The sequence below is a fragment of the Carlito syrichta genome, unplaced genomic scaffold (genome assembly GCF_000164805.1).
Source record: "Carlito syrichta isolate Samal-C Ts95f unplaced genomic scaffold, Tarsius_syrichta-2.0.1 Scaffold308835, whole genome shotgun sequence".
Lineage (NCBI taxonomy): Eukaryota > Metazoa > Chordata > Mammalia > Primates > Tarsiidae > Carlito > Carlito syrichta.
Genome location: NW_007252931.1, coordinates 843,004 through 860,819, shown reverse-complemented (window position 1 = coordinate 860,819; position 17,816 = coordinate 843,004). Strand labels below are relative to the sequence as shown.

The 17,816-nt window shown below is 43.0% G+C and overlaps 1 protein-coding gene and 1 pseudogene across 1 annotated transcript in view; both read left to right on the top strand.

The window, feature by feature from the left end:
- Nucleotides 1-17,816, top strand: part of LIX1L (limb and CNS expressed 1 like) — a 28,420-nt gene that overhangs the window by 480 nt on the left and 10,124 nt on the right. The window contains exons 2-4 of the mRNA XM_008066035.2: nucleotides 5-17; nucleotides 9,573-9,736; nucleotides 12,453-12,593. Coding sequence (XP_008064226.2) covers nucleotides 5-17; nucleotides 9,573-9,736; nucleotides 12,453-12,593 — 318 coding nt within the window. The remainder of the gene's footprint in view (nucleotides 1-4; nucleotides 18-9,572; nucleotides 9,737-12,452; nucleotides 12,594-17,816) is intronic.
- On the top strand, nucleotides 15,749-17,024 carry LOC103268459 (annotated as a pseudogene).

Here is a 17,816-nt window from a genome sequence, read left to right as displayed (position 1 = left end):
GCAGGGCTATGGCCGAGGTGAGTCTGCGGGTCTGGCCTCCTGCGGGACACCCTCTGTAAGGGAGCCTTGCTCCCACAGTCCTCCCGGATCGCTCTTCCTGGCGTGGAGCCCTCACATGCATTTCCTTTTGGGGAGTTTCCTTCTGGGATACACACATGCACACGCACAGGCGCGCGCACGCGTACACACACGTTTAAGCCTCATATTTCCTCTTTCCCGAGTTATTAGTATATTCTCCAGGGACCCCCTGTTTCAGACACAATCCTCTTTTCTTCCCAACCCTTTCTCCTTTAGAAATGGAATTTCTCCTTCAGCTTGATGCCTTAACACTTCTCTGTCTTTGAAAGCCAGTCCCCATTGTGTGGGATCCTGGCCTTTATCTCAGATCCAATTTCTCATCCATACCCTCTCAATCTTTCCTCTGTGATCTCAGCAATTCTTGGACTCCCCCGTTAGTTTACTCCATCTCCTTAACCATGACTTTTTCTTTGCTTATCTTCACTCCGAAATTTCAATGAAACTTCAGATTTGCTGAGGAATTAGTTAATGCCTTCACAGGTCACTCATAATAATTGAGCCCACACCCGCTTCCTGTGGCTTAGTGCCTTATTTTGGTGTCCTTTTTAGTATGGAGACTCACCACTCCGGCCCTTCTGCCTGTCTGGCTCTGTTTTCCTGGCCCTTGCCCAGAAACTGAGGATAAATCTCAGGCCTTGGCTCTCTCAATGTTAAATTCTGTGGAAATGAGCCAGCTAGAAACCCTATTTTGGTTAGAAGTCTTCATCTTAAAAGTGCCTAATTTCTGTGAAGGAGGATGTGAGGATTTTCTTTGTTGTTTTTGTTTAACCAGTGTAGAATTTTCTGTTTGAGTTCAAGTTCCAGATTTATAGTCTAAGTAACAAGGAGTATATAGGAAAGCGTGTAGGATATAGAATTTAAATTCAGAATTTCCAAGACATCACTTCTGTTTGCTTGGCCAGGTCCAGGTTGACCTGGAAGTGACTATACCTTTAACTTTCTAATTTAACAATAATACAGAGGCGGTTGCAGGGCATTCTCTGTAGACTTTGTTGTTGTTGAGAAAGTGTAGTAAAAAGAGCATAGGCAGCCCGGCTTGGTGGCTCAGCCTGTAATCCCAGCACTTTGGGAGGCTGAGGTGGGTGGATTGACTGAGCCCGCGGGTTCGAGACCCACCTGGGCAACTTGGCGAGACCTCATCTCTACAATAAATCAAAAATTAGCCGGGTGTGGTAGCGCGCACCTGTAGTTCCAGCTACTTGGAAGGCTGAGGCGGAAGGATCGCCGGAGCCCAGGAGGTCGAGGCTGCGGTGGCTGGGAGCGGCCACTGCACTCTAGTCTGGGCGACTGAGTGAGACTCCAACTCAAAAAAAAAAAAAAAAAAAAAGAGTATAGGCTTCAGACATCTCTGTCACTTCCCAGCTATGTCTTTGGGGAAGGGACTTAACCTCATTGAGCTTCGGTTTCCTCAAGGGTTAGGATGTGTACTGTTATTACAACTGACATAATAATGGGTACCTAAAATGATTATTATCTCAAATTTGCTGGTTATAGTTCCTTAAAAATAACATGTTTTATATTCTCTCACTCTTAAGTCCTGATGGTATAAACCCAAAATTCCCAAGGAAAACAGGTTTCTAGAGCCATTTTGCTATGTATGCCTAATGATACATTTACCGTCAGTTTCCCTTTGTTCTTCACACAATTTGGACACCTGTAACTCCAGCACTCTGCTAAGTGCTGGGGCTACACATAAATATGATTACAAAATTCACCATGAAGAAATATATTTTTCCAGTTTAATTCCTAGATTTAATAAGGCCATGTGACAGAACTGCCATTAACTACTATCCTGCTGCTTCAGGTCTCTTTAAGTCAAGATCCAGGGAAGGTCTTTGCCTCTGGGCACAGAAGTAGCCAGTAGTAGTCACTCTAAATCTGAAGCCTTCCTCTTGGAAATTTTCAGAGGTTATTAAAAGTATAGAGTATACTCTTTTTCTCATCTGTGTTACCTAGAGAGCCTTTGGTTTGGCTTCTAAACTGGGTGTCCTGTAAAAACTTTCATTTCCTTAGCAAGGATGAGAAAACAAGGGGATTGTGCTGACAAAGAACAGTCAGACAGGCTTGCCTCTGTGGTGATGATTCTCTCTCCAGCCTCCCCACCTCCCATCGCAATCTTTCTCATTATTCTTGAGTTTCTCATTTCCAGTCTGGATGTCCAGCTGGCAGATAGTTCAGCTTCAGGCAAGCAGAATCTCTGCCGATTTGGCTCAGAAGCCCTTCACCACATGGAATCACTTATTCTGCTTCACTTCTTAGTCAAAGCTGCCATTGGCATGTACTTAAATACCCTTGTGACTGATGGCATGGTATCTGGGGATGGCTGTATTCTCTTGAATACAATTCACTTTGGTCTCTGCCTAGAATATTCCCTCACCCACCAATGCTTTAGTGCATCATCTTTTTTTTTTTGAGTTGGAGTCTCACCCTGTCACCCAGACTGGAGTGCAGTGACCGCTCCCAGCTACCACAGCCTCGACCTGCTGGGCTCTGGCGATCCTTCCGCCTCAGCCTTCCGAGTAGCCGGAATTACAGGCACGCGCTACCACATCCGGCTAATTTTTTGACTTATTGTAGAGATGAAGTCTCGCCAAGTTGCCCAGGCAGGTCTCGAACCCGCGGGCTCAGGCAATCCACTCACCTTGACCTCCCAAAGCACGGGATTACAGGCTGAGTCACCGAGCCCAGCAGTGCATCATCTTTATTTCACATCTTTCATCTTTTCCTGAACACTCCAAATTTACCTTCTCCAGTTAGTCTTTAGATTTACCTTCACTTATGAAGGACCTCAGCATTTATTTTAAAAAGAAAAAAAAAACCCTGTTTCACCTGTTTACCCTTTATCTCCTCCCTCACCCATCCAGTCACAATACCCATATAGTTCTGTATGCTGTAAGATCTTAATCACTTTTCAAGGGGTAACCCCCAAAAATCTCAGAATTATCTTTTGGAGGATGGGCCCCTTGAAGTAGAGGCCTCCTCCTCCTAGGAACCCATCGGCATTAGCTAACATTTGTGAGAGGTTGCATTCGGCTTTAGTGAATTTTTTTTGCATATTCTTTCAATGCATTTGTCCATTTATTCATTTTTTATTTTTTTATTTTATTGTAGAGATGAGGTCTCACCAAGTTGCCCAGGTGGGTCTTGAACCCGCAGGCTCAGGCAATCCACTCACCTCAGCCTCCCAAGGCATGGGATTATAGGCTGAGCCACCGAGCCCGGCTTATTTTTTATTTTTTTAGTTGGAGTCTCACTCTGTCGCCCAGACTGGCCACTCCTGGCCATTGCAGCCTTGACCTGCTGGGCTCCAGCGATCCTTCCGCCTCAGCCTTCCAAGTAGCTGGAACTACAGGCACGCGCTACCACGCCCAGCTAATTTTTTGGTTTATTGTAGAGATGAGGTCTTGCCAAGTTGTCCAGGCAGGTCTCAAACCCGCGGGCTCAGGCAATCCACTCATCTCTACAATAAACCAAAGCGTGAGATTACAGGCTGAGCCACTGAGCCTGGCTTGCCCATTTCATGATGGGTGATTTACAAGCACACGTGCCCACACTGCACTGAATGTTCAGCAGTTTTTGGCCAAAAATGGCATGAGCCCCGTGTCCCATCCTCCCTATTCACCCAATCTTGCCCCAAGTGACTTTTGAAAAAAATCCTCAAAGGGAAATGTTTTGCCAATGTGGAAGAAGTGAAACAAAAAACAGCAGAAGCACTAAAAGACATCAACATTGACATGTTCAAAAATTGTTTTGAGCAGTGTAAAAAATATCTTGATAGGTGTATTGTATCAGACAGAGAGTACTCTGAAGTTGACTAAAGTTTAAACATGTAAGAATAAATACACAATTTTAAATAAAAACATCCCAGGGGTTTTTTTGGTCCTTCATATGGTACATTGAATTTGGAATCAGAGGACCTAGCCCTGGCAAATAGTGGCTGTGAGATCTTGGAGAAATTCCTTAACCTCTCTAGATGCAGTGGTGAACAAGGCTGATATTTAGTCCCTGTCTTGATGGGGCTCACAGAACATGAGGATTAATGAAATAATAAAGTAGGACAGTACAATACAAAAAGGGTTGGCTTTGGAGCCAAACCAACATTGTTTCTAAATCATGGTTGTGCCACTTCTGACCTATTCCTCGCTTACCTTTTTGTAAAACAGGTATTATAATACCTATCCTGACAGTTTTTGGTGGATCAAAGGAGATAATGAATGTAAAGCATGTAGCACATAGTACTCAGAGTGGCTGCTATTCTTATGAATTTGGAAATACCAGAAAACTGTGCAAATATCAGGTATTGTCAGTATTACTATTTCCTTTGCCCCCCTTTTCTACATGGCATACAGTCTCATTCTCTTGTTTGACATCTGACAATCCCTAAAATGGCATGATTGAACAACCTACTTTCCTTGCTTTGTAATTGCTATATTTCCTGCTTCAAACCTGTTGTTTTGGAATTATTGCTATCCCTTTATGTTACCGTACATCTGCATGATGGGAGATTTTGCCCAGTCACTCCACTAAACTGAACAATTGACTCTTGTGTAGATTTTGTTTAGTTCCTTTTCCTCGGAATCACAGACAGCTTCTTTTTCTGTAAGTGATCAGAGTTACACTGATTGGTCTGAATATTTCCAACTTTTGGAAATGCTGGATTAGTCCCTGTACTAGTTTCCTATGGCTGTTGAAACAAATTTTCACAAACTTGGTAGCTTAAAACAACAGAAATTTATTCTCATAGTTTTGGAAGCCAGAAGTCCAAAATCAGTCTTACTGGGTCAAAATCAAGGTGTTGGCAGGACCATTCTCCTTCCAGAAGCTCTAAGGGGAGAATCCATTCCTTGCTTCTACCAGCTTCTGGTTGCTGCTGACATTCCTTAGTTTGTAACTACATCACTACAATTTCTGCCTCAATGCCTTCTCCTCTTCTGTGTTTTGTCAAATCTGCCTCCCTCTTATAACAAACCTTGTGATTACATTTGGGTCCCCTCAGAAAATCTAGATAATCCCCCCATCTCAAACTATTTACATACATCTGCAAAATCTTTGCCAGATAAGGTAACATTCACAGTTTCCAAGGATTAGGACATGAACATCTTGGCAGGGGATGTTATTCAGTCTACCAGAGTACCTTCCCAAAGTCACTGTTACTTTGCCTCTCTTCCAAAGAAACTTGCACCGTGGGCTATTCAGGGGCAGAAGCATCTTCTAAAAATTGAAATGCCAAATGAAATATTGCTACCCAGCTTCCCTATCTTCAATAATAAGTGAATTAAGCTGGGTCAGGCTATTCTCATCATTCTGTATAATAAGGGAGAACATTTTTACCCATCTCTCAAGTTCACTATCTATTATCTCTTCATCCTTGCTCCCCATCACAAAATTGTATTTATTCTTATGATATAAAATTTTTACTGTAGTTTCATATAGTGTTTCAATGTTTTTATTTAATTTGTACCTTTCATTCCAATTAGACATTCACCTAATATTTTCTCTCCTAAAGGCAAAAAACAAATTATCTCTTTTTGTGTGGTTGTTCAGCATCAGGGTATAAGCACCTACATATTCCTCACTATCTTGGTCTTTCTTGTCAGTGACTTTCAGAAAGCAACTGTAGCTGTCAAATGTGCATGTCTCTGTTATTCTTACCCACCCACTTCATGATTCTTTAAAATTCTTATGTAAACCATTATATCCATGGTTCCTCACCAAAATCTGATAAAAGCTGTGGGCACCTGTCATATGTATATATACAAATACTCATATGCACATATATACATAATTTTACTTAAGTTTTAGGGAGTTTGTGAACCCCATGAAACTCAACTATGGACTAGACCTTGGACCCTGGGTTAAGATTTTAAATTAGAAAGAACGTTGCCATCAAAATGTCTAGATTCATGCCCCAACTCTGTGTGATGTTGAACAAGCCATCTTGCCCTTTCTTAGTATGAACTGGATATTCTGAAATTCTTCTAGCCCCAAAAATGAATGAGTCTATCAGCATTTTCAAATGCAGATAACAGTTAATAGCTTTTTCTTAACCACTTTGCCCAGTTCCTTATTTCATACTCACACTTCTGAAATAAGACTCCCCTGAGCTCAGGCGATCCTTCTATCTCAGCATCCCAAGTAGCTGGGACTGCAGGTACACATCACCACACCTGGCTGCTTTTTAAATTTTTATTTTTTGTAGAGATGAGGTTTTGCTATGTTGCCCAGGGTGGATATAAACTTTGTAATAAAACCTTATCAACTATGATGGTCTCCTCCCCTTCCTCTTTACTCCAATATTCTCCCTGTTGTTTGTATGTCAGGAGAGCTGTCACTCGGTGCATTGTGCTAAATTGTCTCAAACAGGGAACTGAGGCTGAAAGATCTCAATGGAAGGAACAAAGATGACTAAGTTTTCTGGGCAGTAGTGACCTTTGAAGAACCCTTGCCAAAACCAAGGGTGGAAAAGAAAGTTTCCTTTCCTTTTCTTTTTTTTTTTTTTGAGTTGGAGTCTCACTCTGTCATCCAGACTGGAGTGCAGTGGCCGCTCCCGGCCACTGCAGCCTCGACCTGCTGGGCTCCGGCAATCCTTCCGCCTTAGCCTTCCAAGTAGCTGGAACTACAGGCACACGCTACCACACCCGGCTAATTTTTGACTTATTGTAGAGATGAGGTCTCGCCAAGTTGCCCAGGCGGGTCTCGAATCCACGGGCTCTGGCAATCCACTCACCTCAACCTCCCAAAGTGCTGGGATTACAGGCTGAGCCACCAAGCCCGGCTGAAAGTTTCCTTTTTATGCTGTCTTACAGGGTATTAGAAAAGAGCTTATACTGCTTTTCAGACTCAGGCTGTTACATGGGGTGTCTGTTTCAGTTGCAGAGCATGTGAAATAACTTATTACAACTTATTATTGGCCACTAGCTTTTTTTTTCTTTTTATTTTTTTGGCCTTCCTCTGTTGCCTGTGCTGGAGTATAGTGGCACAATCACAGCTCATCACAGTCTTGACCTCCTGGGCTCAGGTGATCCTTCCACCTCAGCCTCCTGAGTAGCTGGGACTACAGGCGCACACCACCATGCCAGGCAAATTTTTTGATTTTTTTAAATAGAGACGAGGTCTCACTATGTTGCCTAAGTTGGTGTCAAACTCCTGGGCTCAAGCAGTCCTCCTGCCTCAGCGTTCCAAAGTGCTGGGATTATAGGGGTGAGCCACTTGTTTGCAAGGAATGTGTGTTACTCTTTGCATCTCTAATTCTTAGAATAGAGCCATGTATCTACTAAGTTCTCAAATTTTTGCTAATGTGTGTATGACAGCCATGAAATGTACTGTTCAGATCTCCTTCTGCAGTGAGCATAACGAACAGCCTGAACTACTGCCCCCTCTGGGTCCATCAACACATTTGCACTGAGGCCACGTTTCCTGTAGGCTGCTCCTAGCCAATGACTGAGTACAGCAGGGGTATTAACACAGGTACTTGCTGGTGAGATGTGGGATTCCATTGGCATGATGACTTCCACTGACTTGGTCAAACCTTTCTGGAAAATAAGCTGTGGTCTGAGACTTTCATATCCAAACCTCCTTCCTTCCCTCTCCTCCACAGGTGGTCAGACATTCACTGTTATGTGAAACCTCTCCCGGCCTTCTCCTCTTTCCTCCACAGTACATCTTCTGCAATGTCTATCCCTTCTTGGTGTCTTCTTGGTAGATTTGAATTAAGGCAATATGAAAGAATGAATGAGTCCTTGTTGTAATTAAGAGTAAGAGAATGGTCATGTTGTAAGATATTGGAGAACACATGATAACTTATTATTATAAGGCTTTAGTTGAAGCTGTTTGAAATATTTGTAATCCTAGAGTCAAAATGATCCTTTTAAAAGACAAACTGATCTCATCCCTCCTTCTGTTTAAAATCCTTCAGATACTTCTTGTTGCACTAGAATGAAGCCAATACTCTAACATAGCCTAAATTGCTTGAGCCCAGGAGTTGGAGGCTGTGGTGAACAGTGATTGGGCCACTGTACTCAGCTTGGGCAACAGAGTGAGACCTTGACTCGAAAAAACAAAACAAAACCCAGCCAGTGGCTCAGTCTGTAATCCCAGCACTTTGGGAGGCCGAGGTGAGTGAATTGCCTAAGCCTGCAGGTTGGAGACCAGCATGGGCAATTTGGCAAGACCTCATCTCTACAACAAATAAAAAAAATTAGCCAGGCACAGTAGCATGTGCCTGTAGTTTTGGCTACTTGGAAGGCTGAGGAGGAAGAACTGCCAGAGCTCATCGACGCTGGCGTAGCCATGAGCGTGCCACCGCACTCCAGCCTGGATGACAGAGTGAGACTCCAACTCAAAAAAAAAAAACCAAAAAACCCAACCAACCAAACAAACAAAACAAAAAACCATGGCCTAAGAGGTCCTACTTGGTCTTGTCCCTTCCTCTTCTTGGAACCTCATCTGCTTTGCTCTTCCTCTTACTCTCTTTCATAGCCACAATGGCCTTTTTTTAGTCCCTTTATTCACCATGTTCCCTGCTGTCACTAACCCTTTGCACTTGCTGTTATTTATGCTCGGAGCACTATCATAACTATAATAAAATTTAACATCTTCTAAAAGCTGTTGGATGCCCCTTCCCCTTTTTGGAAAATTAATGGGTTTCTGGATTGAATCATTAAAGACTTTTTCAGTTTAGAGCTGCAGAGTTAGAGTGCCTTGGTTCCAGTAATATAGATTGAGTCACTATTTGTTTCGTAAAAGATCCATAGCTATCAGATTGCTAGATATAAGGCATTTGAGAAAGTGATTTTAGCAGGCATGAGAGACTTTCAGGGAAGGTGAATAGTATCAGCCAGAGACATAGAATTTTAGAGTAGTAGTCTCACTCTGTCACCCAGGCTAGTGTGCAGTGGCACACTTATGGCTACCACAGCCTCGACCTGCTGGGCTCAGGCAATCCTTCGACTTCAGCCTTCCAAGTAGCTGGAACCACAGGCGTGCACCACCATACCTGGCTAATTTTTTTATTTACTGTAGAGATGAGGCCTTGCTAAGTTACCCGCCCTGGTCTTAAACCCCTGGGCTCAGGCAATCCTCTTGCCTCTGCCTTCCCCAAGTGCAGGGATTACAGGTGTGAGCCACCATGTCTGTTTTTTTTTTTTTTTTTTTTTTGAGTCAGAGTCTCACTGTTGCCCAGGCTGGAGTGCAGTGGCATGCTCACAACCACCACAGTCTATTTATATTTCATCAGGCAGTGATAATGGTCTACTGACACTGGAAACTCTGCTCTCAATATTTAAGTTATTCTAGGACTAAATCAAAATGTGAACTAGAGAAATGGGGGAGGAGGTCAGGCATATTCTGACATTCTATGCAAATTAACTTAATCCCAGTTTAAGTTTATTAATTTAAATAGGTCTAAGTAGTAGTAGGTAGGGAGGAAAGGGGCAGACTCTTAACATAGGTAGCGATTACAGATACTGTACTGAACTGTTCTTCTCTTTTTGTAGTGAATGTGGTGGAGGCACTTCAAGAATTCTGGCAGATGAAGCAGTCCCGTGGGGCTGACTTGAAGAATGGGGCTCTAGTGGTTTATGAGATGGTTCCCTCCAACAGCCCTCCCTATGTCTGCTATGTCACCCTGCCTGGGGGAAGTTGCTTTGGGAGTTTCCAGGTAAGAGCTGTGAGGTGGCAGCAGCAAAGGTAAATGCTTAAGTGCAAGTAAGGGCTTTCTCTACCACTTTAGCCATTAAATCTCTCTGAAATCACTCATTTGAGGACCTAAACCAATTTGGGGCAAATCATTCTGGCAAGCATCTGAGGGTCATTTGACCACAAAGGAACCTCAGCAGCATGCTTTCCTTTCAAAAACTCAAACCCACTTTGTATTTGAGTAGTTATTCACATGCCCTTGTTCAGTATGTCAGACTACCAGCACCCAAACCATGCTCTGATTTGGCTTCTGTTACTTCATTTACTTCATTTATTTCATTCCAACTTCCTGCCATCTCTTCTTGAGGATACAGAGCAATATTCCTTATTCCCTAGGTGCTTATTTCATGGGCAGTTACTAAAGAAAGCAATATTTGAGTTCTCTAAGAGATCAAAGGGGAGGGACTACATATGATTGAAACAGTATTAATCTAAGAGTTAGGAGATCCAATTCTCATTCCCCTGAATGAAGGGCAGGTCAGGTAACTTCTCTGGGCCTCACTTTCCCCAACTATAACATGAAGCAGATAGGTTAGATTATTTCTAGTATTCTCTACTACTAACACTCTGTAATTAAGTGAAAAACCTATGATGATGAAAAGAATAGTTGCTATTATGGGTAATGAGAAATTATTATGAACTAGTGTGAAATGTCAACATAAGAGTATGAATAGGAATTTAGAAAAGATGATAAACACCTTTATTCTGTTTTCCACATGGTTTCTGTAACCATTAGACAAGGTTAGAACTCCTGCTGTGTGCTCCCACAGCACCTTAAACTTCCCCTACCTATCACTTATTTTAACACATAATAACTGTTTGTCTCTCCTGGTGGACTATATTCCATGGAAGCAGAGATTGTGTCTGTCTTCTTTCTTGTTACATCCCCACTATCCAACTCAGTGCCAAGCACATAGTAGGCAATTACAATGTCTGTTGCATGAATGAGAACTCAGCTCCTGCCTAGAACAGAAACAGTCCTAATCAAGCTTCATGTCAAATCAGTTAATTAAATGTTTTCCCTCAGAACTTTAGCCATTTTAGAGAAATAAATCTATGCCCAGCATGATGGATGTCTCTCTTAGAAAATAAGGTCTTTCCTTCTTTTTACCTCATCACATTGTTGTGTAATTATTTGAAAATTTTATGATGATACCTATAACTGAAACATAGTAATTTGATTTCTGTTATTTTTCTGAAAGAGTAGAATTATCTACCTTGGCTCCTTTAGCTTATACCTTTTATATCCACTTTGGCAAGTGAAATTCTCCTGGTGGTTTTCTTTTTAGAAACAGCACTATTGAGTAGAGTAGGCATTAGGCTAGTAATAGAGAAACAGAAACAGAGAAATTGAAGAAGCAAGAAGACTTAAGGATAATGTACCACGCTTCATATGCTGTCTCAGAAGGGACTGTAGAGCTAACGGAAATGAGGAATTACTGATAGTTAAGATGGTTAAGTCCTGAATATATCCTGGTCTTCTTTTTAAAACTGCAACATCATTTTCATCCTTTCTTCTAATCTTAATCATAAGTGACAAAGGACATAGTGGCCTTTGAGGCGGCCAGTAAAGATGAATTATAAAGGAATTCTATGACCAGGTACAGTGGCACATGCCTGTGATCCCAGTACTTTTAGAGACTGAGGCCCAGGAATTCAAGACTAGCCTAAGCAACATAGTGAGACCTTGTCTCTACAAAAAAATAAAAAATAAGCCAGGTGTAATGGCACATGCCTGTAGTCTCAGCTACTTGGGATGCTGAGGCAGAAAGATGGCCTGAGCCCAGGAGGTCAAGGTTGCAGTGAGACGTGATTGTGCCACTCACTGCAGTCCAGCCTGGGTGACAAAGTAAGACCCCTGACTCAAGTAAATAAATAAAGGAATACTATGGTGGCTAGGGATCTGAAGTTGAATGATTTAGGACTTCAGAAGATCAAATTTGTTCTATGATACTTATGTTGGATACAATGTAAAAACATGAATTCATTTATAATTTTTTCTTGCTTTTCTCAGGTCAGCTTTCCTTCCCCTAGTCACTCCTCTCCTTCTTGTTTCCACTGAAGGGAAAAAAAAGACTATAAATCTTCAGACTTAGGCTCTTTTCAGGGACAGCTCCTTTGGCTTACTATACTATTGGAGAAAATACCTGCTCACCGCTAAAAGTGAAGTCCACGAATCCCAAATGGGTGTTTCTGGTAGAGACCAGAGGCCTTCTCGGTCGAAGGAGCCTTAGACACAGCTTTGTTCTAATCTTGAATCATCTAAAGGAATCCAAAAAACATTGCCTGTCCACAGAACAAGAGAACAATATACAGATTTCTAATAAGCTGGCCAGAATCTGGCTTTTGAGTAATTAATTCTGTTGACAGTTTAAACGGGGGTATTTTTCATGTCCAGTGATGATTTGCTGACTTCAGCAGCCTTCCTCATTCTGCATTCAATTTAGTATGAGCTGCAGCCGTCTCCAGTTCCTTAATGACTTCAGGATGTTGAATCACAATTATATTTCCAAACATCTCAACCAGTTTGCAATGAAAACTTTGGAGAGTGTGCTTAACACCACTGATTTATCTAAAGAGCATTCAAGTGTCTTCTATCTCAAGTGTTTCCCTTCCACTGTTCCTTCCTCTCTCTGATGCACATATATACATCTTCTCACTCTTTCTCCCTTACCTAGTTTTGTCCCACAAAAGCTGAGGCCCGGAGGAGTGCTGCAAAGATTGCACTAATGAATTCTGTGTTTAATGAACATCCTTCCCGAAGAATCACTGATGAATTCATTGAGAAGAGTGTCTCTGAGGCCCTGGCATCTTTCAATGTAAGTTACATGGAGCTGGAAAGAAGGAGAGGGGGGGATGGGAAAACTGGCTGGTTGGAAGTCTTACAAATTACTGGGAAACAGAGCATGAATTTTTGTTTTCTTTCCTGTCTATATCTGTTCTTTCTGTTTATTCTCGGTCAGTCTTTTGTGTCATGTGCTCCATATATCTCACTCTCCAATTCTGTATCTGTGTTGATGGGATTTTTGTTGTTTTGTCTCTTTCATTGTGTCTCTTTGGTATCTAGAAACCTTTAATTCAAGTTTTTTGGAATTTTAGAGCTATTTTAAAATGAAAATTGAGCTTGAATTTTGCTTTTCTGATTTTGGTTTAAGACTTCAGTCTCTCACTGTTCTTTTTTATAAGACTGATTTATTATCACTTGTCTACTGCCTCTATGACTTCATCTTATTGATAAAGAACTCCTTTATCGCCAGGCTCAGTGGTTCAGCCTGTAATTCCAGCACCTTGGGAGGCTGAGGCGAGTGGATTGCCTGAGCCTGTGGGTTCCTGACTAGCCCAGGCAACTTGGCGAGACATCATCTCTATAATAAATAAAAAATTAGCCGGGCATGGTAGTGCGTGCTTGTAGTTCTGGCTACTTGGAAGGCTGAGGTGGAAGGATTGCTGGTGCCCAGCAGGTTGACAGTGGGGTGGCCATGAGTGTGTCAGCCTGGGTGACAGAGTGAGACTCCAACTCAAAAAAACAAACAAACAAAAAACCCCTTTATAATATAATGTCTTGTCTTTTTTCCTTTTAAGGAACAAGGAGGATAATTTATTTACTCTCTTTAAAAAGAAAAACAGTCTTTCAAATGATGATAATAATAACCATAGCTGAGCCAGGCTCAGTGGCTCAGCCTGTAATCCCGCGCCTTTGGGAGGCTGAGGTGAGTGGATTGCCTGAGCCCGCGGGTTCGAGACCCGCCTGGGCAGCGAGACCTCATCTCTACAATAAATCAAAAAATCAGCTCTGCTTGGTTTCTCTTTCTCTCTCTCTTACTCTGTCCTTCTTTCTTTTTTCCTGTTACAGATCCCCTCTGTAACAGCTGCTTTAATAAATCTCTTGGTCCCGGCCAGGTGTGGAGTCATTACTGGCACCGAACTTCTTTCATTGGTGCATGACTCCGATCGGGTGCTCCCTCGCCTTTGTGCGGGTATATTCCGATAGGCGGGATCCCCGACCCGGCACCAGTGCCCACTCCAGCCCTCCCGGACCTTCGCCACCGTTTTGAACACGTGAACTACATCCACCAGCGACCACTGGATAGGTTGTTAACTAAATTTGATAAAGAGTGTACCATGAAGAGCTCAAGGCCAGTTCACCACCGTAGAGGAAATGATAGTACTGATGAAACACCTTCTGCAGAGAGCTCTGCCAGAGATGACATCAGCCTGCTGCCAACTGAAAAGAATGAAGAAAGCTCCGAGGAAGACATTGATACCATCGCTGACCCATCTGGCCCTGCAAAAATATGCTGGGCTGAAGACCCAAGCACTGAGCCACGTGACCCTACAAAAACAAACCGTCGTGAAGACACAAAAATAATCCTGCTGCGAAATGAAGAGAATGAAGAAAGCTCTGAGGAAGACACTAATACCATCATTATCCCACCTCGCCCTGGTCGTGTACACTGGAGGAAAATCGCAGAAGTAACCCCACAGGCAACTACGGACAGCGAAAGCTCTGATGGAGCCAAAAGTACCATCACTGTCCTGCATGGTTCTAAAAGTGTGTCCCGGAGGAAAGCTGGAGAAATAAACATTATCCCACCTCGCCCTGGTCATGTACAGTGGAGGAAAATTGCAAATGTAACCCCACAGGCAACTAGGGACAATGAAAGCTCTGATGGAGCCAAAAGTGCCATCACTGTCCCGCATGGTTCTAAAAGTGTGTCCTGGAGGAAAGTTGGAGAAATAAACCCACAGGCAACTATGGACAGCGAAAACTCTGATGGAGCCAAAAGTACCATCACTGTCCCGCATGGTTCTAAAAGTGTGTCCCGGAGGAAAGTTGGAGAAATAAACCCACAGGCAACTACGGACAGCGAAAGCTCTGATGGAACCAAAAGTACCATCGCTGTCCCGCACGGTTCTGAAAGTGTGTCCCGGAGGAAAGTTGGAGAAATAAACCCACAGGCAACTACGACAGCGAAAGCTCTGATGGAGCCAAAAGTACTATCACTGTCCCGCATGGTTCTAAAAGTGTGTCCCGGAGGAAAGTTGGAGAAATAAACATTATCCTACCTCGCCCTGGTCGTGCACAGTGGAGGAAAATTGCAGATGTAACCCCACAGGCAATAATGGACAACGAAAGCTCTGATGGAGCCAAAAGTGCCATCACTGTCCCGCATAGTTCTAAAAGTGTGTCCCGGAGGAAAGTTGGAGAAATAAACCCACAGGCAACTATGGACAGCGAAAGCTCTGATGGAGCCAAAAGTACCATCGCTGTCCCGCATGTTTCTGAAAGTGTGTCCCGGAGGAAAGTTGGAGAAATAAACCCACAGGCAACTACGGACAAAGAAAGCTCTGATGGAGCCAAAAGTACCATCACTGTCGCGCATGGTTCTAAAAGTGTGTCCCGCAGGGAAGTCAGAGAAATAAACCCACAGGCAACTATGGACAGCGAAAGCTCTGATGGAGCCAAAAGTACCATCGCTGTCCCGCATGGTTCTGAAAGTGTGTCCCGGAGGGAAGTTGGAGAAATAAACATCCCACCTTGCCCTGGTCGTGTACAGTGGAGGAAAATCGCAGATGTAACCCCACAGGCAACTACGGACAATGAAAGCTCTGATGGAGCCAAAAGTGCCATCACTGTCCCGCATGGTTCTAAAAGTGTGTCCTGGAGGAAAGTTGGAGAAATAAACCCACAGGCAACTACAGACAGCGAAAGCTCTGATGGAGCCAAAAGTACCATCACTGTCCCGCATGGTTCTAAAAGTGTGTCCCGGAGGGAAGTTGGAGAAATAAACCCACAGGCAACTACGGACAACGAAAGCTCTGATGGAGCCAAAAGTACCATCGCTGTCCCGCATGGTTCTGAAAGTGTGTCCCAGAGGGAAGTTGGAGAAATAAACGGCAAGAGTAAAAAGGCAAATTTATCGTGTCATCCTTGTCATATCGGATATTTGGACTTCTGATGACTTTAGCGAGCATGATGATTGTGACGGTAGACGTTGCTGTTAGAGATCCTATGCCTACAGGATGGCAAGTCATTACATTGGCATTTGACATGTTCTTTGTCGTAGATATTTTTCTACGAGTACTTGCAGAAGGGGCACAGCTCTACTTTTCCGTGACCCTCAATATCATAGATGCTGCAATTATCAGGTTGTCTCTGCCGATTAATGTCTTGTACATATGGCACAACCCAGAGTTTCGTAACATCGCCCCAAGCCTTTTCAGATCATTTCAAATCTTTCGCTTTGCTGTCATGTTAAGAGTTGTTCGACTGGCTCACCAGATACGCTACTTTCGAAAACTGGTGTCAAAAAGATGTTGGAAGGATGGATTTCACCTTGGGCTCAGATACATCACAGATCAGATTTTATGATAACATTTCCCCATGGTGAAAATCAGTCTTCCTGCAGGAATTCTACTGTGGATGTCGTGCGGTTCCTGGATGCAAAACATGCAGACCACTATCTTATCTACAATCTCTGTAGTGCAAGAGAATACTATCCTGTGTACATCCATGAAAGGGTCTTTAGACTTGAGACTGATGAACACAATGTCCCCATTCTGGACCATATGATGGCGTTCTTCACCCATGTAAGAAACTGGACAGCTCAAGATAGCAACAATGTGGTAGTGATTTACTGCAAAGGAGGCAAAGGACGAACTGGAATAGCGATTTGTATCTGCCTTATTGCTAGTGGAATGGTCTCACCTGCAAAGGAGAGCTTTGCTGACTTTGCAAAACGTCAGACAGATGAATCCAAAGGCACTAAGTATCAGGGTGTAGAATCTCCTTCTCAGAGAAGATATGTGCGGTACCTCAGATGGATAATAGGTCAAAACAATGTAGAAGCAGCACGACTTGTAATCAAAAAAATAATCATTCATTCCATATGTGGTGTTGGAGCAGGTGATGGAAAAGATTTAATAATGCAAGTAACAATGAAAAAAACGACTGTGTTTTCCTGCTCCGTTGGAAATAACTGTAAGCTCATCCATGACACTGAGAAAAACAAATTAATAATTAAGGTATACAACTGCCCACCGCTATATGCTGATGTGAAAGTGAAGTTTTTTTCTCTGATGCTTCCTAATTATTATGATGAATGTGCTTTTTATTTCTGGTTCCACACATGTTTTATAAAGGGAAAGAGGCTCTATCACAAGAGCTACTGGATAACCCCCATATGGAAAAGACATGGAATATTTACAATTCTGAATTTGCTGTGGATGTTCGCTTTGATGTAGCATAACTTGAAGCCATGCATCAGCTGCAGTAGACCTTGTTTAAAAAGCCTGTTCTACCTATCTCTGCTACCTCTATCTTCCAAGTTCACATGATTTGTTATATGCAAAAAAAAAAAAAATCAGCCGGGTGTGGTAGTGCATGCCTGTAATTCCGGCTACTTAGAAGGCTGAGGTGGAAGGATCGCTGGAGCCCAGCAGGTCGAGGCTGCGGTGGCCAGGAGTGGCCACTGCACCCCAGTCTGGGCGACAGAGTGAGACTCCAACTCAAAAAAAAAAAATCATCATCATCATCATCGCTAATCCTAATTGAGTATTTACTTTGCAACAGGGGCGATTCTAGGGATTTATATATATTTTTATTTCATTTGATCACTACAACAATCCTGTGAGGTGTAAGTACTATTATTACTCCTATTTTACAGATGAGGAGACTAAACACAGAAGTGAAGTTTTGCCTAACATGATATAGCTAGTAAGTGGTAGAGTAAAGATTAGAACCCAAGCAGGCAGGATGCAGTGGCTCATGCCTGTAATCTAACCACTGGGAGGCTGAGATAGAAGGATTGCTTTAGGCCAGAAGTTCAAGACCATCCTGAGCAACATAACAAGACCCCATCCCTACAAAAAAGTAAATTGGTTAGAAGTAGTGGTACACACCAATAGTCCCAGCTCCTTAGGAGGCTGAGGCAGGAGGTCTATTTGAGCCCAGGAGTTCAGGGCCTAGCAGTTCACTGCTGCAGTAAGCTGTGATGGTGTCACTGAATTCCAGCCTAGGTGACAGAGCAAGACACTGTCTC